General features: G+C 44.9%; 1 protein-coding gene across 2 annotated transcripts in view; it reads left to right on the top strand.

Annotated features, from left to right (window-relative positions):
* ANO9 (anoctamin 9) overlaps positions 1 to 25,148 on the top strand; it is a 77,463-nt gene that overhangs the window by 24,351 nt on the left and 27,964 nt on the right. For both annotated transcript variants that reach the window (XM_088458128.1, XM_088458127.1), the window contains exons 2-10: positions 1,896 to 1,967; positions 4,171 to 4,284; positions 8,497 to 8,633; positions 12,463 to 12,512; positions 14,858 to 14,916; positions 16,506 to 16,591; positions 16,903 to 17,037; positions 19,451 to 19,547; positions 20,276 to 20,336. In XM_088458128.1, coding sequence (XP_088314254.1) covers positions 1,896 to 1,967; positions 4,171 to 4,284; positions 8,497 to 8,633; positions 12,463 to 12,512; positions 14,858 to 14,916; positions 16,506 to 16,591; positions 16,903 to 17,037; positions 19,451 to 19,547; positions 20,276 to 20,336 — 811 coding nt within the window. The remainder of the gene's footprint in view (positions 1 to 1,895; positions 1,968 to 4,170; positions 4,285 to 8,496; positions 8,634 to 12,462; positions 12,513 to 14,857; positions 14,917 to 16,505; positions 16,592 to 16,902; positions 17,038 to 19,450; positions 19,548 to 20,275; positions 20,337 to 25,148) is intronic.

Raw genomic sequence — 25,148 nt, 5'->3', positions numbered from 1 at the left:
GGGGAAGGGGAACTTTACAAAGTAGCTGGACCTGCCAGGGAAGTATAAACAGATGTCCATGTTGCTGTGGTCACATCCCCCTCCAGCAGTGCAGGATGTACATATTCTCAAGGGGCACACGGCCTTGTGCGCCTCAGCCATGCCACCCTAGATCTCGCAGGTCAATATTTTTCTTGATGACTCTGTTTGCCGCACACTAAGTGTTTGATGTATCAAGCCTTACATAGACTTTGCGTTACAGCTCACCCTCTATCGCATGCATATTGTACCGGTACGCTGGTATGCATGATTACTTACCTCCCGGGACAGTTCTCCTGTTAGAAACATAGAATTTGACGGCCGATAAGAACCACTTGGCCCATCTAGTATGCTCTCTTTTACCTTTTGGTAACCTCAGCCCTATGTGATCCTCAGTTCTTTGTAAGGATATTCTTATGTAAGGATATTCTGTTGTAGAGCTTGGTGGATGGTGTTGCCTATTGGGCACAAGCTTCGATAAGTTACACTTTCCGGAGATTGGTGGATATGGGCACAACGCAGCTCCATAGAATATTATGGGGCTTGTTGTGCTGCGTGACGCAGCAGACCTTTTCACTACGTATGGCGAGCCATATGTATTACACTAAGCCTCAAAATGTCAGCTTTGTTTACCTCATTTTCACCAATGATATAGCCCACCCTAACAAACCTAAAGCATTATACTCACTGTGATTTAATTCTAAGTACTGAAAGTATTCTCAGATATTGGTGCTGCAGTAAGTTGTGCATCGAGAGAATGCAGTCACATTACAGTGTAACATACACGTTTTACATGCACGCAATTTAGGATCAACACATTCCTGACTTCCACCCAAATCTGCATCAAGCAGCACAGATGGTGTAATGGTTAGCGTTACTGCCTCACAGCACTGAGGTCGTGGGTTCGATTCCCACCACGGCCCTAACTGTGTGGAGTTTGTATATTCTCCCTGTGCTTGCGTGGGTTTCCTCCGGGTACTCTGGTTTCCTCCCACACTCCAAAAATATATACTGGTAGGTTAATTGGCTCCCAACAAAACTTAACCCTTGTGTGTATGTTTGTGAGCATGTGATGGGGAATATAGGTTGTAAGCTCCACTGGGGCAGGGATATATGTGAGTGGCCGAATATTCTCTGTAAAGCGCTGCGGAATATGTGTGCGCTATATAAATAACTGGTAATAAATAAAGAAAATAATCAGGTGCATTGTGTACGAGTCCTATAGGAGATATTCCTCCATATTAACTAAACTCAGATATGTTTAAGCTCCTACTTACCTACTCTCCCAGGACGTCCATGAAACTCCTGAATCTCTGGTGTCTCTCCCAGACTCCGGGAAGAGTAGGCAAGTCTACTGTATGGTGGCGAGGCCACTATGACATTAGTGCGACGCCACACCCCAGCACTTCCTTCCTGGCTGTGCCATGTCTGCTCTGAAATATCAGCAACTATGGTTAAACTTAAGCATTTATTTCTTATAGTAAATATTTGTTATAAAATAAAATTTGACATAACTAGGAGAGATGCGCCAGCCTGTCTTCCATGTTTTGTATTTTATGTTGAAGAGAGGGGAAAAAACCCACAAATATTTTGCAAAAAAAACCCCAAAACTTTATAATAATAATTTTATTATATTTTAGTGCAGAAATACATGATCTATAGCATGGTCTGTTTTGTGCCTTTTAGTTCAGGTCTGAGTTCCTGATGTATGCACACCTCACATACTGCTGTGTGAGTGTATGTAATATGTATGTGTGTATTTAATATAAATATAATATATATATATTTTTATTTATTTATAGTTATACACACACTTACACAGGTATCCTGTACGTTTATAGTGAAGTCGACTGATCTGTCACCCCTATTTCTTCCAGGAACCTTTGAGAACACCATGGTGGGAAAGTTTGCTACAGCTGGACCCTATGATAAATGCAGCAAGTATGATGGTAATGGTTTAGTTTGATTAGACTTACCTTGAAACTGTATCTTCTTACACCTAAATAGTTAATATTTGGAAAAGAGGATGTTTTATGTATTTATATATTCCCTGGAACAGGTCATTTATACACCCTTACATTTTGTGAACATGTTGTACACTTACATTAGTGTAGTTTAATCTCATTGCAATACTAGTTGTATTAAAGCAAGTCTAATAAGAAACCGGTGTTACCAGGGCCATATCAAGGGGTGTGCAACCTGTGCCGACACACAGCCCCTGGCAGCGGCACCTGAATGTGACTTACAGGCTGTCTGGGAGGGCCTCCTGCAGCCAGTAGTGCTACTGCAGAGCCTGCAGAGTGTGGAGCTGCCTGGAGCATCCTTAGGAAGCTCCGGGCTGTGCCCTACTTCCCAGAGTAGGAGCCCCACCCCTAGGTGGACATCAGCAGCCTGACCGGATTTCCAATCAGGCACTCTGCAGTCAGGGACATGTAAGAGGCGGCCAAATGTATTAGTTCCCCCAGTGCGCTGTAGTGTGCTGCAAACAGGAAATTATATATTAAAAATAAAACGTATTATGCGGTTCTGGATTACGTCATTTTTTTACCTGACCTTCTGGAACGGCATTCTGGTGCGTTTCGGCACAAATATAGCCCTGTAGGTCATGCTCTATATGGCACACTGACCTCCATTGCTCCAGGTTCTGCTGTATGCGCCCCCATAGCAGGAATAAGCAGATAGCTCATGGGGCATGTGCTGTGGTTCTCCCTCTACCAGGGTCCACAACCTGGAGTCAGCTCTCTAGGGATGGATCTCCAGCAAGGAAACTGCACCAATAAACATGGTCCCTCCCTCCATTGTTGGTTCTTCCCCCTCACACACAGGACCTGTTTCCCTGCTATTGCTGTGGGAGCAGCAAATAGTGCAAAAGACCCTGATTAGATACAGGTAGTGTTTGTGTGCTGGGGTGTTGGTAGTTAATTGGGGAAGGAGTGTGTGTCTGGGTGCTGCTATGGTGTTAGTAGTGAATGCAATGGGGTGTGCGTGTCAGGGTGCTTGTGGGGTTTTAGTGAATGCAGGGGGAGGGGAGAGTGTGTGTTTGTGTGCTTCTAGGGTGTTAGTACTGAATGCGTTGGTGGGAGGGTTTGTGTCTGGGTGCTGCTGGGGTGTTGTGATAGTTGTGAATGCAGGGGGTCGGGAAAGTGTGTCTGGGTGCTGCTGGGGTGTTGTGATAGTTGTGAATGCAGGGGGTCGGGAAAGTGTGTCTGGGTGCTGCTGGGGTGCTGATAGTGAATGCAGGGGGGTGTTGTGATAGTTGTGAATGCAGGGGGTTGGGAACGTGTGTCTGGGTGCTGCTGTAGTGTTGGCAGTGAATGAAGGGGGGAAGAGTGTGTGTTTGGTGAGCCTGATTCAAAGTTGTATACTAATGCCCAGCAGCATCTTTGTATGCAGCTGTGATGCGAAAAATGCAGATGTCACAGCCGCCGGGAGAGATGTATTGACTCGCCCACCTGCAGCTTGCAGCTATGCATATCCAGGCATCTGCTTACAAAGATGCAGCATTGGTTGCAGGTCATTCAATTATTGCAGTCCTAAACAGGGGCATAGCCAGAACTTTGAGGGCTCCAAAGCAACATGTTGAAAGAGCCCCTTCTAGAGAGACACTTTTTTTCCACAGCAGTTGTTCATTGTATGCCCTGTAATAGTGTCCTAGTTCATTTTATGAACTATAGTGGTGCCCTAGTTAATGTTAAGCTCCACAGTTCACATTATACCACATAGTGCCCCCAGTTCATATTATGTCACATTGTTGTGCCTCATATTAACAATATGCCACATTGTACTGCTGCCATTACCCATGCCACACAGTGTCCTCAGTTCACATTATGCTACACCGTACTTAGTGGGTATTTCCGGGATTCTGGTAGACAACTTTTTGACCAGGGCGCATTTCAGTCAGGCTCCATAGCAATGGCACTGCTTCCCCCCACTGTAGCTATGCCCATGGTCCTGAATAAGTCACTGGTTCCGCAGAATGGCCGTGGGAAATGAGACTTATTTCTTGCGGACCGGATCACAGTCGCAGGGTGTAACCTGCCCCCTGAAATGGTTGCGACACACCTGCGTTCTTTGCCGACACTCCGTTACCTCCCCCAAATGCCTTCTTCAGGTGAATTTATGTGGTTATAACCATGTTCTATTCATGGCTAGGAAATGAAATGGGACTATGTGCTGGTGTGTAAGAGCAGCTCTATTGACAGTAAGGAGGAGGAGAAGAGGCGGAAGTTCGTCTCTGAGCTGGAAATGAAGCACTTCAAGATAAAGGTTAGGACTTCATGATGATTTGGAACAGAAGTTACATAGTTGTGAGAAATGTTATATTGGGTTTTATATAATGACCTATTTGGTCAATTGTTGCAGTTAAGCTGGTATTATTATTTCTTCTTCAGGGTACATAGGGTCCACAGGATCTACCTTTGGGTATGTAGTGGAAACGATCCATTGCACCAAACAGCTTACAGCTTTGAAGCTCCCAGCATGCACTGGTCCTCCTCCCTATATACCCCGCCCTTAGTCACAGGCATTCAGTTTATTTGTTTGGTGTGCAACAAGACGCACAAGTTATACAGCAGGACTGCTTAGGGAGTCCCAGGCTTTTTTCTACTGAGTTTAGCAGGACCAGGCGCCGTTAAGGCGCAGGTACTGCGACTCCTACTACCTCCGCCGACGTCAAAACAGCAGTATCACTTTAGGTTTTCAGCAGGCCTCAGCGTGGCTTAAGTAGGGCCTGTGCCGAGGTCCGGACTGCAGTCAGGCACGGAGATGACAGGTAAGTGCGCGGCAGTCCTGGCATCCGGTGTAGGAGACGCATCAGATGCAGCTGCGGCTGAAGGCCTCGTGTGATGTGTCCTTACTATGGCGGCTGGGTCCTTATCGTCTGTCGCCGGAGACGGGTAGTAGACGCACTAGAGCACACTAGTAAGCGTCTACTACTGTGAGGCCAGCGTACCCGTGTCGTCAAAATTACAGCTTAGGGGAGATAAGGCGCTCCCCCGGCCGCTCCTCCCCAACTTAGACATAACTTCCGGTATGGATTTCAGCGTCTGGTTTGCTATATTTGACCACCTCGTGGTGCGACGCTCGCAGATCGCATTTGTTTGTGTACTGCTGTGGCTGTTGCGATAAAGCTCTGTCCCTGCGAATCCCCTCCGGAGCCTTATCATGTTATTTTTAAAAATACAGTGACAAGTGCCTCGCGCATTCGCCGACTGGCCTCCGCTGCTATCCCCCTGTCGCCAAGCCCCACTCCCGTTGCTAAGCCCCGCCCCCTACGATAGGGAGTCTATTGGGGCCCTCCTCAAGTCAGGAGTCATAGCCCCCGTTCCTGTGACGCAACAGGGAAGGGGTTATTATTCAAATTTATTTTTGATTTGAAAACCAAATGGGTCGCATCGCCCTATCCTGAATCTGAAGTCTTTCGACAGATTCATCCATGTGCTAAAATTCCATATGGAAACCCTACGGTCTATTATGCTGGCGATGGAGCCTAGGGATTTTATGGTCTTCATGGACATACAGGATGCATATCTGCATATTCCGATTGCACGATCCCACCAATGATTTTTGAGATTGGCGGTAGATCAGCAACATTACCAATTGCAGGCTCTACCCTTCGGTCTGGCCACAGCCCTCGGGTATTTACCAAGATAATGTCATGATGGCTCATCTCAGATGACAAGGAGTCAGAATACTGCTATATTTGGATAACCTCCTGATATTAGCACAATCTCAGAAGATGTTACAATGTCATCTCCAGATGACCATTGTCTGCCTACAAGAGCACGACTGGGTAATAAATTGGAAAAAGTCATTTCTATCTCCAACTCAGCAAATGGTGCACTTGAGGGTGCTGCTGGATTCTCTGGGACAGAGGATTCTTCTACCAGAAGACAAGATTGTGGCACTACAGTCTCGTGTGCGCAGTCTTCTCTGCAAGCAAAGAGTGTCAGTCCACTTGGCAATGCAGGTGCTGGGCTCCATGGTATCCACATTGGACTTGGTGGCTTATACCCAGTTCCACTGCAGGTCCCTGCAGAATTGGATTCTGGTTCATTGGGATGGTCAGTATCATCGGATAAAGTCTCAGATGATCCGCATCTCGACAGAGGTTCGGCTCTTCCTCGCTTGGTGGCTGGAGATGACTCATTTAAACAGGGGTCATGCGTTATGGGTCCCGGATTGGGTATTTGTCACCACAGATTCAAGAATGCGAGGATGGGGAGCAGTGACAGGCCATCACACCTTTCAGGGAAGATGGACGATTCAGGAAAGTCTCCTACCAATAAATATCTTGGGGCTTCGTGCAATGAACAGAATGCTCATACTGGTGCAGAATCTCCTACAAGGTTGGCCTGTCCAGGTTTAGTCTGACAACGCGACAGCAGTGGCCTACATCAACCATTAGGGAGGCACACAAAGTCTGGCAGCCATGAAGGAAGTGGCGGAAATTCTGCTGTGGGCAGAATGCCATCTTCCGGCAATCGCGGCAATATTCATCCCAGATGTTGATAACTGGGAAAGAGGACTTCCTAAGTCGCCAGGACATACATGCCAGAGAATGGGCTCTTCATCCAGATGTCTTCCATGGGATGGAAATTCAGGTTGGCATACCTGTTTCCCCCAATCTCCCTCCTCCCAAGGGTTGTCAGAAAGTTCAAGCAGGAAGGCGGCAGGATAATAATAGCCCAATAGGCATTGGTTCTCCGACCTGACATGTCTATCCATAGACAGTCAACTTCCACTGCCTCTACGACCGGATCTGCTAGTGCAGGGTCCCTGCCTATATCGGGATTTACCTCGGCTGGCTTTGATGGCATGGCTGTTGAGTCTACCGTCCTCAAGGCCAAAGGTTTTTCGGCCTCTGTGATTCAGACGATGCTGAGGACAAGGAAGCCTGCTTCCGCCCGCATCTATCACAAAATTTGGCATTCAATTTTTCTTTGGTGTTCTCACAGAAAATATGACCCTAAGATTTTCAAGGTCGCAAGATACTTGCTTTTCTTCATGCGGGATTAGACTTTGGTCTTTGCCTGGCTACCTTGAGAGTTCAGGTTTCTGCATTGTCAGTTTTGTTCCAATACAGAATTACCCCTCTGCCGGGTGTTAGAGCATTCCCGCAGGGGGTTCTCCAGTTGCAACTTCTATTTGTCCCTCCGGTGGCACCGTTGGATTTGACTGGTTCTCAGGGCATTGCAGACGGCTCCCTTTGAACCTTTGGATACGGTGGACTTAAGATGGTTGACAGTGAAGACACTCTTTCTCCTCTCTATTGCCTCGGCTCGTAGAGTTTCTGACTTGGCAGCTCTGTCATGTCGCTCTCCATATTTGATTTTTGATCAAAATAGAGCTGTCTTCCGTACTAAGGCGGGTTACCTTCCTAAGGTGGTTTTCTGTTTCCATATAAATGAGGCATTTGTAGTTCTGGCCTTTCAGTCTTCAGACCTGTCTAGATGTAAAGCCTCCTTGGTTGTGGTTCGAGCCCTTAGTATTTACGTGGATCATACCAGCTCCATCAGGAAATCAGATTTGCTCTTTGTGTTATATGGGTTTCACAAACGAGGCTGGCCAGCAAACCAGCAGACTTTGGCTCGCTGGCTACGTACGACTATTTCAGAGGTCTATACACAGGCTGGTCTCCCTGTCCCAAACAAGGTGACAGGACATTCTATTCGGTCTGTGGGACCACCGTGGGCGGTTGGACACGGCGCCTCAGCTGAACAGCTGTGCAAGGCGGCCACTTGGTCTTCTGTAAATGCTTTTATCAAATTCTATGCATTTGTTACTTTTGCCTCCCAGGATTCTTCTTTTGGGTGGCAGATTCTCCTCTCTGCGCAGGAGCGTCCCCACCCTTAAGGGAACTGCTTTAGGACATCCCCAAGGTAGATCCTGTGGACCCTTAAGAAGATTAGTGCAGTTATGGTATAACATACCTCAGTTAACTCTTTTCTTCGAGGTCCACAGGGCACCCACCCTGACGCACCTGGCCTCAGTTGGGATCTGTTCTTTTGTTCTTTCGTATCACTGATTCACTCTTCGTATGTTGAGTGTTTCTTGTGTGCGATGTAATTCCTTCTCCACTTTCTGTCTCTTGCCGTTAGGCTTGTTTACAAACTGAATGTCTGTGGCTGAGGGCGGGGTATATAGGGAGGACGACCAGTGCATTCTGGGAGCTTCAAAGCTGTAAGCTGTTTGGTGCAATGAATCTTTTCCACTACATACACCAAAGTAGATCCTGTGGACCCTATGGACCTCGAAAGAAAAAGAGTTAACTGAGGTATGTTATACCATAACTCTAATTTTGTTTGACATCCTCCCCCGCAGCGAAGACTCGGGCCTTCATTCTCCTATGGGTTACACTAGCTTCCAGCATATAAATACCTTTTATTTACTTAGTTTTATGTGGTACGATATATGGGAAGCAACTTTTTAGGGTCCTTCAGCCTCTCCATAACCCCAGATGGATGTTCTGTCTCACAGAAAGCTAGAGATGGTAAGAAGACCTTCTATGGAATCCGGGCACCTCCGGGTATCTTCCATAAATATGTCCGACTGCTCAAGAACCCAGATGAAGGCACGTCCGTTCCAACCAATGAACATGTGTCTGAAACAAGCAGGTGACATAACTTCTTCCTATAAAACAGCTGCTTCTCTTCTTATCCGTGTATATATCACGTTTGACATCTACATACATTCTTCTTATATATTTTATATTCCATTAGTGTTTTCATTTTTTATTTTTTTTTTCATTACTTTGATGGAAACATGAAAGTTAAGCTCAAGATAGACTCATTAGACCTACAGATGTGTCCTCGCACATCTTTGCTTCAGTCGCGCCAAACAGCCCCTCTTAGAGTGCAGGTCCCAGGGCTCTGCTAGCGTGGGCGGGAGACTCTGCTGATAAATTCAATATGCAACACTTGTATATCTGTGTGCAACTGTCTCGGAATCAACATCTAAAGTGCTACAAAGCAGCGGGCGCAGCTTTTTTCCACGCCAAGTTCCGTTTACAGACATACGGCCATATTCAATTTGGGGCGAAAACCCATTATCGGCGATAATTTATCGCCAATGACATCATTTTCGCCTATTGTCATTATCCCTGTAATCAATTGCAAACACTTTTCGCCGGTGCGAAAAGTCAATGTAAAAAAACGGAGATAACCTTTCTACAGCCTTTAGCTGGCGAAAAAAAGTGCAGAATTGGGGTTTAGTGTGCAGTTTAAAAAAAAATAGCCTGCACCCCTGGGAATGCCTGCTAAAATTAATGTATGTCCAAAAAAATTTTAACAAAAAATCGGGACACCCGAAAAAAAATTATTTAAATTTTGAGGTTAAAAAAAAAAAAAAAAAAATAGGGAACACACTTCTAAAATAGCTAAAATAAATCCAGAGGGGTTCCCTTATATGCGGCAGGTGTTTTCTTCATTGCGGGTAGTAGCGGCAGGTGCATTTTTGAAGAATTTTAAAAAATAATTTTAGGGACTTAAAAATATGCTTGCACCCATTTTCATGTACCCCAAATTTGATGAGTATAGTTATTTTTCCCCAAAAAAATTGCTAAATGCTCTTCTGCATCACCTTCTTCAAGGCCGCATTTATGCACCTGCCATGGCTATTTAAAATCACCCAACTTCCCTTCGGCATGCAAAAACGGGGGTACCCATAGTGAACCCCCCTGTCTGGACATCTTTAGGGGGTCCAAGGATGATTTCCCGAAAACTCCCGTTTCTTTTTCCCCGCTCCAAGTTTCGCCGGGTCCAATTTTCGCGTCCTTTGAAATTGAGTACGGGGAATATATCGGGCACACGTGTGATACTTTTCTGCTTGGAAAACAGGCGAAGGAGGCGGAAAGTCCAGCAGGCGGAAGGTCTGAACTTTTCGCCTCAAATTGAATTTGGGCCTCAGTCGCACGCGATATACTGTGTCACATATCAAATTAATCAGCAGAGTCGCCTGGATCACATTGCATCTAACTAGCATTTTATGCAAAAAATTACGCTAGCAGAGTTGCACGAGATCTGGCAGCTCACTCACGCCAGGCATGTCTCGCTGCTTGGCATATTGAGGCTAGATGTAGGGAGGGCACATCTGTACAATATCAGGGCTGACCATGGATTGTACTGCCCTTTCTCTATGGAGTAGAAAGTGACTGTATCCATTGTAGAGCACATGTTTATCAGTATGATATGTAATGTCATGTCACCAGGGCTAGCACTGACAATAGGCACACTTATGCGTTACCTTGGGCACTGATGGTTTTAATGCCCCCACATTGAGCAATGACCGCAGGTGTGAAGGAGAAGCTGCCAGCTGCTGCTCCTCAGTGTTAGTGGTAAGCTGGCAGGACGTCGTTTAGTTATGATTTCACTGCCACTTTTAGTGAATAGGGTGAGAGGGCAGTCCACCTCTGATTTGAGATGGAGGTAGGAGAGTTCCACTATATCCAAGTGTGGGGAGGGGCATGCCATCTCCGAGTGGGTGAGACTGCCCCCAGAGCTTGCACCAACTTTGCATATCAGTAAAGCAACTGAAAAGCCATGTATCAAAGTGTTATACTGGACATCATATCTGCAACACCACGGTGCTTAAGTTTATACCTTCAAGAAACTTTAAGCTTCTACATACTTACCTGCAGCTCTCCATTTTTTTGTTTTTTTTGTTTTGGGTTTCTATAATTTTTCACCAAAATATTTATATTTACTAGAAAAATTGTATATTTTGATTATTTCGTAGATTTTTTACATATTTGCATTGTGGACTGTACAGAGCTAAACAGTGTTGTATCCAAGGTCAGTAAACATAAATAATACTGCATATAGTAGATATGATAAAGGCTTTGGTGAAAAATCCAGAAAGAGAAACAACATCTGCAGCAGTAATTTAAGGTTGTCTGATGTTAGAGGCCTCTGTAATTGAAGTATTAGGCTCAAGGTAAGTTACATACAGTAATCCGCACTATAAAAGCAAATATCATTTCTGATAGTCTGGTAAGCAGAGGTTCCCAAACGCAGTCCTCAAGGCACCCTAGCAGTCCTGGTTTTAGGCAGAACCATGCTTGGGTACAGGTGACTTAAATAGTACCTCAGTCAATTTGATTTAACCATCTGTGCTCAGCCATGGATATTCTTAAAACCTGGACTGTAAGAGTGCCTTGAAGACGTAGTTTGGGAACGTCTGTCTTAGAGGGTCGCCAAAACTTCTGATGGGCTCTGATGCTCGAGAGGGCATGGACAAATGTGTGGGGTGTGGCCACGGATTGCTTTGCAGAAAGTGCCCCATGAAGAATGTGTGCCGCCTTCCAAATTGATCTGGACCTCACCAGGCCCCCAGTCAGGCAGGGGACTGAGTAATCTGTACCCACCCTACTTCCTCTCTGCGCCCTTGGACTTTCATATGGCGTATGAATTGAACTGACGTGATGGCTTCACATCGGGCATATGTGTTATCTTTATTATTCTATACCTGCATATAACATGCATTTCTAACAAGGGGAAGCCCCTACTTCTCTAAGGTAGAAAAAATATATAATTATAGTATATATTCAGGTTATGTACTATGGGCCTGATGCAGAGATGTATAGTAATCGCCAATCTGCGCATGCATCAAGGTACATTACCACAGTCACTCGCAGTTACTCTTTACTCGCAGTGTGATTGGCTTTGGCGTTTCAGTACACACAGCTATTCGGCGCGACCACGGGGCTACTCATACGTCCAGTTATTGAAGGATCTGCGACCAATGCTGCGTCTGTGTGCGCAGATGTTTGGATTAGTAAAGCCGCACGTGGGTGTCTCAATATATTCCTCAGCACCTGTGACATTTGCATATATTGGATTCTGTACACAGCTGCAATGGTATTAGAGTACATCTCTGATCAGGCCCTATGATGTGTTAGCTTCCTGCATTTACTATGCTATAATGTCTGATCAAAGCATCTCTGTGCATCCATGTTTTATTCACCACGAGTAGGATAAACTACATTTATAACATTTAAAGCATCATTATAAGTCACTTATTTTAGTTTATTGTAGACGTGTAGGACATGGATGGAACACTTGGTGGCAGTATAGTAGCACTTGTGCTAGAGGTTCTTTTCTCCAGAGGATGATTCAGAATTGGGAGCAAAGAGTAACTTTACACCTTGGGAAAACCAGGCTGCCCTGCAGGTGGGGCAGTTATACAATGTGCAGATATTGTGATTTGGGAGGCGCATTTCCTATCTCAAATCAAAGCTGCAGTGTAAAAATATTATCAGTATTTGTGGGCTACATGCAAACGCAGCCGGTATTTACCCCACATGCAAAACAATACATGTATTTGCAGCCCTTGCACTGTAACATGGTTTGTCCAGGTGCAAAGTTACTCCTATTATATACTTTACTGGTAACTCTGAATCGGCCCCTATATGTACAGATGTCATTAATTCCTATTGTTTCTTTTTAGGATTCGTATTGTTCATTTTATTCTGCACAAAACCAACATTATCTCTGGAGGTAAGAGAACTTACATGCATCACTCAGCCGCTATGCTAAAAGGGAATGGGTACGGGATGCCGGCGCTCGGGATTCTGACGGTCAGAATCCCGACAGGGTTAGACTACCAACACTTGTCGGTCAGTATTGTAACTCTCCCCTCTCTCCCTACTCTATCCCTCCCCAGGGCCGTTGAGAGCCTGACCGGGCCCGGGTAAAGGAGGGGCCTAATCGCGGGAGGTGTGGCCACGTCCCCTTGAAAAAAACACCCAATAATAATCACTTCTTCAGCGGCGCTGCGTGCCGGGGAGGGGGGTGCTGTGGGCCCCCCAGCCCAGTTCTAAGCGGGGGGAGGGGCGCGATCAGTGTGATCGCTCCCCCCCACATCCATAGGAGACTGCTCCAGCTGCTGCAGCAGCCGCGAGCAGTCTCACAAAGCAGCCCAGCACAAGCTGTGTGCTGAACTGCTGTGAGGGAGGGGGGATGATGCCGGACCCGGGCCCCTCTAGCAAGCCCAGGCCCGGGTAAACTGTACCCGCTCCCCCCCCCTCCTCTCGGTGCCCATGTCCCTCCCTCCATGGTGCCTGACCCTAGCCTCCCTTTCTAGTGCCAAAAGCCAACCACCCCTCTCTGCACCCTAAACCTATCCTTCCCCCTTTAGTGCGCCGGAATCCCCACGGTCAGGATATTGATCGCATCCCGCTAAAAGCTATTTTGCCTAACTGTGCTATAAATGCCCAGCACAGTGTAGGAGAATATCCTGTTCTCCCATACGACAAGTACCCTGCTATACAGACTGTTCTCACTATGAAAAATAAAATATAATTTGCATACAATAGAACAGCGCCACCTAGTGACAACAAAATAATGTACAAAACCCTTGTTTGTCATCAATAAAAATATATCTCCTCCTTGGGACTAACTTAGTTTTAATTGCTGTGTACTGTAAATCACCTGCAGATTAAGGAAACTGAACTAAAAGGAAATCAAAAAACGTTACAAATCCATACGAGCCATATATGTGAAAATATATAAACGGGAGCTTTAATGCAGATTTACACCAGTTTATCATATCTTTAAATGGACCATGCAGATTTAGGGCGTCTGGTGGTAAAATAAAAATGTATCTTGAAGAAGTGCTTGATCTGCTGTAGCCGGGACCCTCTCCAGCGGCCGCGTCAATGCTGTGTGTGTTAACCCCCGGTGCTCTGCACTGACATACTATGTGATCGAGCCGCTGCAGTCAGGACACAGTCCCGGGGCTACAGGACTGTGCGCTGACCGCTGGGGGCAGAAGCTTAGCTCCCAAGACCCCAGCACTACAAGGTAGATTAGCCGCTCCCTGTCCCGCCAGCAATTAGAGAGCAATAAAGTGTACCTGCAGCCGGACTGACTCCAGTGGCTGCAGCGCTAAGGAGGCAAAATACAATGTTAACCCCCAGTGCACTGCATCAGGGGGGGGAGAGTGCGTAAAGAGGCGCTGGAGTCTGGCTGCCTGCTGGGGGACAGGGAAAGTCAGGCAATCCAGACTCTTTGTGGGCAGGTAATCAGAAGACTTAACCCTCCCCCCAGTGCGCTGCACCATGGGAGCGGCCCAGCACTGCAGATCTCTGCTAACAATGCCCAGTGCTGAGCGCTGAATATCATATAAAAGCACAAACACACACATTCTGTATAGTAAACCAAAAATGTATAAATGTTATAAATTGTATGTGCAGCACTGAACCAGGAAAGCAGGTCCTAATCTGCAGTGTGTAACAGCCTAGTGCTGAGCATGAGGCACCAAATCTATATATATTGCAGAAATGTGTTTACTTGTATATAGGTCAAAAGGTTTAAATGTATATTTAAAAGTAAAATTGCACTTACCTCTTTTCCCTGGAAGTTCATTGGATCCTTGGGAGCCTGGGAGAAGTGGTTCCAGTGTAGGAGCCTGGGTGGAACAAGCAGTTCCAGGTGCCATTTGAAGGAACCTGGTGGTGACAGCAAGTTACCCGTCTACAGCGCATTGGGCGGAGTCAGTAACAGACGATTACTGACGGTAAAAGGGAATCCCCTTACACCCCAAGATCCAGTGAGATTAAAAGTAATCTGTGATCGCTTGGTGAGACGAGGTCATCCGGTCACAAATGTCGTAGGACATAATCTGAGATTAGAAGGAAGGAGGTTCTACCAGCTTTATTGTTTTAAATTGAAATGTGCTTCCAAATACATTCCCTCCTATTATGATTTCTGTTGGATTATTTGCTTTTTGTAGATTAGCGGTAGTGTTATATAGGATGTTTTTTGTGTAAGTGTTGTATTTACTATAATGTGTTATAACAATTTGCATTTCTGATCATGGTGTCTGTATTTTCTTCTTTCAGAAACTTTAGATGATTTAATAAAAAAAGGAATTTTTGAGACTGCTTTCCCATTACATGCCGTAAGTCTATGATTATATTTCAGTCATTTATTTACTTACTATTTTTCTAAATATTCACCACTTAAAACAAAAAAGAAAACCCTTAAACATGGTAACAATAGGATGAAGAGGTGCACTCGCCAAGCCTACCCTGCAGGTTTCTAGGTCATCAGGATTGCAACATTGTCAGTAAGAATTTTGGGGTTCCCAATTTATGGCTGTTTGGTTATCCTTGTCTTGTATGGTAGACACCATGGACCCAGAGCTCCAGATTAAAGCCACTATGGGGCAAAGCCCCTTCTTGCTGCTGATAACATCACTGTTAACAATATACATTTTGATTTATATTCATTTATGTAAGAGTGCTGCAAAGTTTGTTACCCAGTGGTCATTGCTCATTTTGGTTTTAAATGGCATGTAGACTAATTGGAAGACCTGGGTCTGAAATTCCTTATACTAGTATTCTGTACTAGTACCAGACAATTGGAGTTTCCAATTCCCCTGCACATATCGCTTCTCTATATGTACTAAAGGGATTTCTCAGCCTTCAGCCTGCTAGCGCTAAGAGCAGACCAGAATATCGGGCTGCCATCGGCACCTATAGCAACGCTAAGTGTCCCAGGTGTTACCAAGGAGAGCTGTCACTTACCGCAAGCTGTCTTCTCCAGCGCCGGCTTCCTCATCTCTAGCTGCCGGTATCTGTGGCATCTCAGTGAAGAAGGAAGTGAGCGCTCTGTCACTTTGGCCACTTGTCAATAAAGTTTTTTGGGGAAAAAAGTCTCACTGGCAGCCAGTAGACCAAACATGCAGCCAGTTAGTGCTGTAGTACATTCACAGGCAGGGACATCGAAACGATTTTATGAGGGGGGGGGGGACATAAAATTGTTCTGGCACCGCCCCCCCTCACCTCCCCTCCGCAGCGGTCGCGGACTGTCAGGGGCTGTGCTTTATAGTACCAGGCTGCACAGCCCCTGCACCGCACGGAGGAGGAAGTGTAATGAGCCGTGCGGGGCTTGTCGAGGTGCCGACACCAGCGTTTCTATGCCGATGCAACAGGCAACTCACCCCCTTTGCGGCTATTTAGATTGAGACTTTCTAGGTCCAAATTATACACCCATTAATATATTACAATGCTCATAGGACGACACACTAGTCATTTAGTACATTACAACTTTCACATGGATAGACAAACCCTTATACCACTGGTTCCCAAACTTTTTTGAATCACAGTGCCCTAGAGTATCAACATTGTTTTCACGGCACCCCTAAGCCAAATGTTTGTTATTGAGAAATTCAGAAAAAAATGTAGAAAAGTAAATTGTGTTTACCTTTCATCTTGAGGGTCAGTTATATAGTGGCGGACAGGTTTGCGCTTCTGTTTGCCCACATATTTACATTACAGTCACCATAAATAATTTGATTTTGTGCTAGATCACCAACCTGAGGCACCCCTGCAATTGTGCCGAGGCACCCAGTTTGGGAACCACTGCCTTATACTGTATATCTATTTTTATTTCTATTCGTAGTGTACTAAAGATGTTGGCTGATACTAGTGTTCTGCTATGTAGCCTGACCACTCCTAATATTATTATTTTACTCCTGTCTCGTAGTTGGATGAACCTCTCGGCAAAAACCTAAAGCATAAGTGGGCAAGATGGCGGGATGTCATTTACACGCAGCCTGTGGAGGAGATCAGGTGATACAGGGGTGTTATGTAATTATATGGGAGATCTCAGCGCCTCTATGGTTAATGTGGTTACTGCCATCTAGCTCTGCATTAGCAGATTGGATGTATGTTTAAATGGACACGCTGCCATGTTCAATCATTACCATGCTGCCTGTAGGAGGAAACAACACTGTGATGTGGTTCCCAGTCTTCATGTATTCTTTTTGGAAACCAGCTTACTATATAAACTCCATTACACATATTTACTTCATTTAAGGGGTCTTTATTGTATGTATTTCCTGGGCCCTGGTTGGTTATGTACATACTTGCTGTTTTTACAGAGAGTACTTTGGAGAGAAGGTGGCGCTATACTTTGCATGGCTTGGGTGGTACACCATCACCTTGTTTCCTGCCGCCCTGGTTGGAATTGGGGTCTTCTTTTACGGGTTTATGCATTTCAACTCCAGCAAAATCAGGTGAGTTCTGTTCCCTCTAACTTGAGATCTTTTCTGTCTTACAAGATAATGATTAAAGTCTCCAGAATTGACCAGTCCAAGACCTCTATCACAGTGGAGTGAGTGAGTGTTGCATCTGGTTTATGTTATGCTGTTGTGTAATCTATGCTGTGTGTTGAGCGTTGTGTTTCACAGACCAGTTATGTTATGTAGGGTTGGAGATTTGGTTGCAGTGATCGTCCTTTATGAACTGTGGGCCTGATTCACTTCAGTACACAACTGCGATTACGTGCGCAATCATCTGATTGTTGCGTGCTGCGCATGCGTATGAATCGTAGTGTGCGAACTAGCCAGTGACTACACAGACCCATTGCAGAGTGATTGACAGGAAGTGCCGTTTGTGGTTGGTAACGGGCGGGTTGGTCAGGTGAACGCAGGCGTGCCGGTGTGTTTCAATGCCGTTGCAGGGGTGTGCATAAATTATTCACTGCGAAGGCCTACGCAGCCTGAGACCTGATAGCGTGCGTGGAAGTTAGCAATTTCTGAGCAAGGTCAGGGCTTGTGCAAGTGTGTGTGAGGCTGCGATTGTACTCGATTGCACCGATGGTTTTGCAGTCTTGCTTAACATTACATGGTAAGTAAAGTGGGCGTCCTTATGTTATGCTGCAAGGGTACTGCGATTGCAATGGATCAGCATACTATCGCAGTTGAACTACGAGCATAATCGCTATTGCATTCACAGTTGCGTACCGTAGTGAATCAGGCCCTGTATTCAGTGTGCTCCACAAAACCCCGTGGTGTTGCACCACTGTGTCTGCATGGTCTGCCCAACACAAATCAGCATGCTCACCTACCGTCCACTCTCAGGGGACCTCTGCAGTACAGAACCTGCCTAGTGGCACACTGCACAATTGTGCAGCCATTGCATCAGGGACCAACCTCCTCACGTTATAAAACCACACCTTTAACTGAATTAAACTTCTAAAATAGTGTTAAAGCCAGGGGCGTTTTAAGAGAGGAGGGGGCCCATGTGCAGACTCAATGCAGGCCCCCTCCTCTCTCGGGTGGTGCCGCGGTGAGTGGTGCAGCAGTGCCAGAATCTACTGCGCATGCGCAGGTCTCCGGGAAATGACGCATTCTCTGTATTCCGGGACAGCAGTACTGCGCATGCGCAGTGTCACCAGGAAAATGGCCGCCGCCAGTTTCCCAGTGATTTTTGCTGCTCTGCAGCGCCGGCCCATTGATGAGTAAGTATAAAACTATATGTGTGCGGTGTGGACCCCCCTGGACCGCACTCCCTGCACCCATTATAGATCCGCCCCTGGTTCTAGCCTCATTAATGGTGTAAATAAATCCTGAGTGAGGATGCGTCTGTCCCTTTGTGTCTGTGAAGCTTGTTACTCTATTGCTTGGAGTGCACTATAATTGCAACATGGAGGCTGCTAAGTATAGGATGAGACCTAAAGACTGGCAGCTGTGAGCTGGTGTAAAATGAATTTTTGGAGTGACAATGCCCATGTGCCCTTTCTCCTCATTGCAAGTGTAGCACAAAAACGTTCTTCTATTCCCTGTGTGCAGAGTTGCTCACATTTTGCTGTTATGCTCCCTATATATGTACGTTTGGTTAGCTACTCTTCTTCCTCATCAGTATGCACTTGCACCAGTCCTACACTAATGTAGGTGCAGTAGTCTATCTATAATAGGTGCAGGATTTTGCATATATTTTTACTTCACTGCTGTCCCGCAGCAGCAGCACTTCACAAATCACTGGGGAAATGGTGAGGAAGCCATTTTCACTGTGATCTGCGCATGCACAATAGAAACATTTACTAGGAAAATGGCCGCTCTGCCGCTTTCCCAGAGATCTGCACATGCGGAAAAAACTCTGGCACAGCGCCAGAGTCTACTCGCTTGTGCCGCTGGCTAGAGACGAGGGGGCCCAGATGGACATTGCACCCAGGCCCCTATTGAAATATGGAGGGCACTAATGCGCTACCTCCATGAATGCCCTTTATATGAAGCATTCCACTTTACCAAGATGCCTGCCGTTGGTCTTCTGACTAGGTGCAAAAGATATGTCTGACTCTATATATAGCCTACTGTACCGATGAGACGCCCTATGTGAGAATACACAATTACTACTCTTCAGTAGTATGAGAGTGACCTGCATATACCTGTGCATAGCCCTTACCTGTGTACGCTTGGTTCCAGAACATGCACAGTGCACAAACATGCAAGACATGCTCCGTCACACCTTAGACTGCTGACACACTGGTTGGAATCACTGAGTTATTTCATGACTTGCATCTCTGTATAAGACAATTTGCTGGCTACATGCCATTACAGCAACACTCCAACAATATAATTTATCATTCTGCACACATTAATCATCTGTACTGTAATACTAGCTAGCCATGTCCTCTTTTCTCCTTAGCCAGGAGATCTGCACAGCCAACACAACACTGATGTGCCCTCTCTGTGACCAGAACTGCCCCTACTGGCCCTTGTCAGACACTTGTACATATGCAAAGGTGAGTAACTCTTCACATAACACAGAGTTCGTGGTCACTGTAAATTTACAACTTTCTCAACATAGATAAAGTCTTTTATCCCAAGCCTTACTGGGTTTCTTCTTATTGAGCTTTTCTTAATCTTTGTAATTACACCAGTAATCCACACGTTTGTTCTTCAAATACACAGTTGTGCATTAAAATTGATTACATAACCTTATTATTTCTACTGCCATCTGGTGGAAATAAAGAACATACTAAAGCTATAGTATCGTATCATCATTTATTTGCCACAAGGAGTCCGCAGCTCTGGGCTGTATAAAGGTGAATTCAGCTATCTTGTGAGGTTTCATAGCATCTCTCAGTGATATCAGGACATCCCCGGCCACTCGTTGAAATTGTTGAAATAAAGTTTACACTTTCTAGAAGATGATAAACCGTTAACAGTGGCAGAGAGCCTGATAAATGTTTATTATTCATATTAATGATGATGATAAAATGGTATGCAAATTGTAATTAATAATGATAATTTTATCACCAATAGTTAGATATGAATAATAAAAGTATTTGGTAAATCCCTTCTTTCTACCATCAAGTCATCGGCTGTCTCAGACTCCTGTGTTTTCCTGAGGTGTGGAAATGGGCAAACGTATATATCTGCTAGTATCTAATGGCTGGAGATATAGCCAGGGTCTGTATACACTTCAGTTATTAACAGATTTTCATGTACTCTATTATCTTTTCAATAGGTTACACATTTGTTTGACAATGAGGGCACAGTATTCTTTGCGATGTTCATGGCACTCTGGGGTAGGTATAATGAGTATACATTAGTGTACGTAGGAATTGTGCAAATCTTCTTCAATACATAATAAAATACACGGCTGCACTTTTAGTAGTGTCTGGGCCTAATTCTGAGTTGCACATAGAGGCGCACGCAGCAACATCTATTGGCGGTCGCCCTTCCCTTGTGTATATACAGTGGCGTCACAAGGGGGGTGCAGGCCGCACTCTGGTGACACCAAAGTGCTGACTCCTCAGTGACAGGAGCCGGGTGCTGCACAAGGCCACGCCCCTAACATTGAGGCCACACCCCTACCCATGATGTCACACCCATTTTTGCCAGCACGCAGCGTGCACTACATCCCTCCCTGCACTGGGTATCACCACGGGGAGGGACGCCACTGTGTATATACATACATCCGAATGTGTAAGGACTGAGACGCCCACTTTTAGCATCCTTATACCCTGTAATATCGATAGGTACGGCCTTCTACGCCACCATCGGTCGCACCGTCGAAACTTGGACCAGTTTCTCCATCTGACTATGGCCTCCTATGCCTGCATCTCTCTGTGATGGTGAGCGCAGTCCCTTGCATTGATACGCCCATGACACTGCCATAGAACGCCCACTGAACAGACCGTTCTTGCGTGCATTACTTGCCACTTCCCTGTCACTGCCCAGGAACACCCATCACTTTTCCATAGGTCGCAACAGCGCCAACTTGTGTGCGCTCCGTGTAATGCATGCACTGTAGGTTATAGAAATTATTCCTCCACTACATGAACATCACCCTTGTGTGCGGCTCTGAATCAGGCATTATATGTTTAATCTAATATCTTTAAAGATATATTAGATTTTAAATCTTTACAATATGTATAATAAAGTTATAAATTAATGAATTCATATAAATGTAGCAGCATGATGACAAGGTGGTTAGCATTGCTGTCTCAGTGCTGGGGTTAGATTCTGGGCAGCTGCATGGAGTTTGTATGATCACAGTGATTGCGTGGGTTTCCTCCATGTGCTCCAGTTTTCCTCCACAGTCCAAAACATACTGGTAGGTTATTGGCTGCTGCAAAATGGACTGTATCATAAGTGTGCTTGGTAAGGAGTGTACACTGTAATAGCCCAATGGGTCAGGGGCTGAGGATTATGATTACATAATCTATCTACAACACTGCTTGGTATGTTGATGCTATATAATATTTCGTTCCACAGTGTCTGCTACCTACAGCAGTTAAGCAGCTTCAATAAATTTCCACTATTGTGTCCGTTTTACTAGATTCACCACCAAGAAGACTGAGACACATATCTGACTGCTGTCCATAGATTGTTCTGTTCACAGCTCTATATGAAATGATAAGCCATAGAATTGTACTTATATCCTTCACGGAGGACCTGTAGAAATCATGCTGTTGGTAGTTCTAGAGTCTTGCTTTGGTCTTGCACATGGCATACTCTCCGGGAATTACAGAGGTAGATCATTGTGCTATCTACCTAACCAGAATGTCCAATTAAGATCCAGTTGCTTGTCCAGTCTAACTGGATGTATTATACAGGTGGAACAAGCGTTTTTAAAGATTAGGTGAAGGGAGTGTGCATAGTAATCTCCATGACAAACATATGTAATTATGACATCAACTGCAGTAACAATCATTGACCCCATTTATGGTATCACTTAGAGCAGTGGTAGCCAACCCTGGTCCTCGAGAGCTACCAACAGTGCATATTTTCCAGGTCTCCTCACAGAATCACAAGTGAAATAATTAGCTCCACCTGTGGATCTTTTCAAATGTGTCAGTGAGTAATGACTACACCTGTGCACTTGCTAGGTGGTCTGGAAAACGTGACCTGTTAGTAGCAGTGGCGTAACTTCATCCCAGGTGCCCGGAGGTAAGATAAATGTTGGTGCCCCCCCCAAATTAAAATGTACCACCCCCCCAGCACCTATCCCAGCCCCAGCTGCCACCCCCCTATGCAGTTCCCCCAGTAGTGGTCCCCCTGTGCAGTGCTCTCTGTAGATGTCCCCCTATGCAGTGCCGCCTATGTAGTACCCCCCAGTAATGGAACCCCTATGCAGTACCTCCAGTAGTGGTCCCCCTTTGCAGTGCCCCAGTAGTAAGGGTCCCTGTAGTGCCCCCAGAGTAGTAAACTCCCTGTAGTGCCCCCAGTAATGTCCCCTGTAGAAAGCCCAAAATAATAAGCCCCCGTAATGCCCCCTGTAGTAAGCTCCCAGTTATGCTCCCTGTAGTAAGCCTTGGACGCAGTTCACTGGCTCCGGCACCGCGATTTTCCCAGACATCTTGAGTTGCTCACGCAGTTGATCTGATTCTACGTCTTTTTTTTTGGAGAAAATCTTTTTATTAAAGGTTTTCAAAGATTTACAACTAGAACTAACAAACAATAGTCTTGCGCAGCTAGAAATATAAATCAATAACTTACTTTATGATAATAATATAAAAATACAGATGAGTTTATACATGGATACAAGCTATGATATCGATATCATCATAATATAAAAACATATACAAAAAATTAATAATAATAACAGCATAAAAAACAGATATCTATTCCAAATGTGGTGTATTGAAAAAGATAGAAACAATATAGCTCCTCATATGACACTTAATAACTTTGTAGCAAGTCAATCGGATGTCTCCTGTGAGTGGAAACAAAATGTGTCTATTTGAGATATACTAGAATTCCTAATATGGAGCAAACAATTCAGTTAACATACTGAGTGATCCTGCTAATTAGATGGTACCAGCTGGTATGATGCACTCACGGTTCAGTAGACAGGCCCGGTGTTCTGATATAGGCTGTGGAAACCTGGATAAACTACGGGCAGGGAAGTTCCTTGCCGATTAAATAACGTGTGCACACAAAATAAAATCCAGGTGAATATGTCCAAAAAGGATATCTATTCCGTCCGAGCGTCCTCGGACTAAAGGCCCCATACATCAGAGATTGATTGCAGCAATCGTGCAATTTGCAATCGATTGTGTATAAAAATCTTACCCTTTTTCAATCGATTGTGGCAATTCTGCAATCGATTGAAAAAGGGAAAGATTTTTAAACACAATCGATTGCAAATTGCACGATTGCTGCAATCAATCTCTGATGTATGGGGGCCTTAAGACAGGGACTGGGATTCCACTTACAAATGTATCATGGTGTATAGTAGCTCTCCGGAGCTGTAAGACAATGATCCGGATTAGATCCGCCGGTGTTTGAATGTCCTCTCGACTGAATGATCAGTTGCTCTCTGTCTATGTGTAACACAGAACGCCACCAAGCCAACAGTATGAGCAGGGACAGCAACCGCTGTCAGTGAAAACAGCACAAGTGGCAATGCAAGCCGGCATCAAAGGTCCTCTCGATAGGGTAATAACCTTTCACTCCGTCTCCATGCAGCACTGAACGCCCGCAATAAGCGGTGACTGTGGGCAGAGACAGCAACTGCCGTCAACAGGAGCGGCACGAGTAGCTGTGTAAATCCGACTCAGATGGATATCAGGGGTTGGTCAGCCCATATTCACCTGGATTTTATTTTGTGTGCACACGCTATTTAATCGGCAAGGAACTTCCCTGCCCGTAGTTTATCCAGGTTTCCACAGCCTATATCAGAACACCGGGCCTGTCTACTGAACCGTGAGTGCATCATACCAGCTGGTACCATCTAATTAGCAGGATCACTCAGTATGTTAACTGAATTATTTGCTCCATATTAGGAATTCTAGTATATCTCAAATAGACACATTTTGTTTCCACTCACAGGAGACATCCGATTGACTTGCTACAAAGTTATTAAGTGTCATATGAGGAGCTATATTGTTTCTATTTTTTTCCATACACCACATTTGGAATAGATATCTGTTTTTTATGCTATTATTATAAATTTTTTGTATATGTTTTTATATTATGATGATATCGATATCATAGCTTGTATCCATGTATAAACTCATCTGTATTTTTATATTATTATCATAAAGTAAGTTATTGATTTATATTTCTAGCTGCGCAAGACTATTGTTTGTTAGTTCTAGCTGTTTGTTATGATACCTTCACAGTAGGTTTCCATTGGCCTTGCAGCGCTAGAATCACGTATTTTTGGTGCATATTTAATACTCTGGATTGTATCGATAGCGCTTTGTTTTTTAGTTTTTGCTGTTTTCAAAGATTTACATCATGAAAAAATGGTTGCAAATGCAGAAGAAGTTGAAAACATCTTAACAGGGATAATAAGTGAGCAGTTTCCACAGACAACTGTCAAAACATTTTAGGACAGATGAATGAATTGACATTGAGCATCCCAACGTCAATCTTATGGTACATAAACACCGTCAGACTTGCTAGATCAACGATGAACGATTTTACCAACGATCTCATGAACGATGAATGATCGATTTCTGAAAGTATTTAAATGAATGAAATCGTTCAAATCTGACTGTAAACATAGTAGATTTCAGATATCGTTATCTGACATGCGGGCACACGCATCGTTCGTCGATGCATGTCAACGATATAACGATTTTTACAATCGTTATTGTTCATATCTTCCAGAAAATCTGACCGTGTGTATGCACCATAAGAGTAATCGATCCTGAAGTACCAACCTTCGAAGGCTAAATTACACAAATTATCCTACTTAACATATAATAATAGCTTAAAAAGGAGGAAGCAGAAGTGAAAGAGGGGGAGGAAGGGGGAACAGAAGGGAGGATGAAAGGGTGCCAGTCGGTGTGCGCTGCCGATGTAAACAATTCAATGTCAAGAGATGATGAAGCTAAATGTGGTTAACAGAGGTTCGGCCTCAAAGTGGTCTGTCCAGGGCTTGA

The sequence above is a fragment of the Taudactylus pleione genome, unplaced genomic scaffold, assembly GCF_031769625.1.
Source record: "Taudactylus pleione unplaced genomic scaffold, aTauple2 ptg000810l, whole genome shotgun sequence".
Lineage (NCBI taxonomy): Eukaryota > Metazoa > Chordata > Amphibia > Anura > Myobatrachidae > Taudactylus > Taudactylus pleione.
This window is presented reverse-complemented; position numbering and strand designations above follow the sequence as displayed.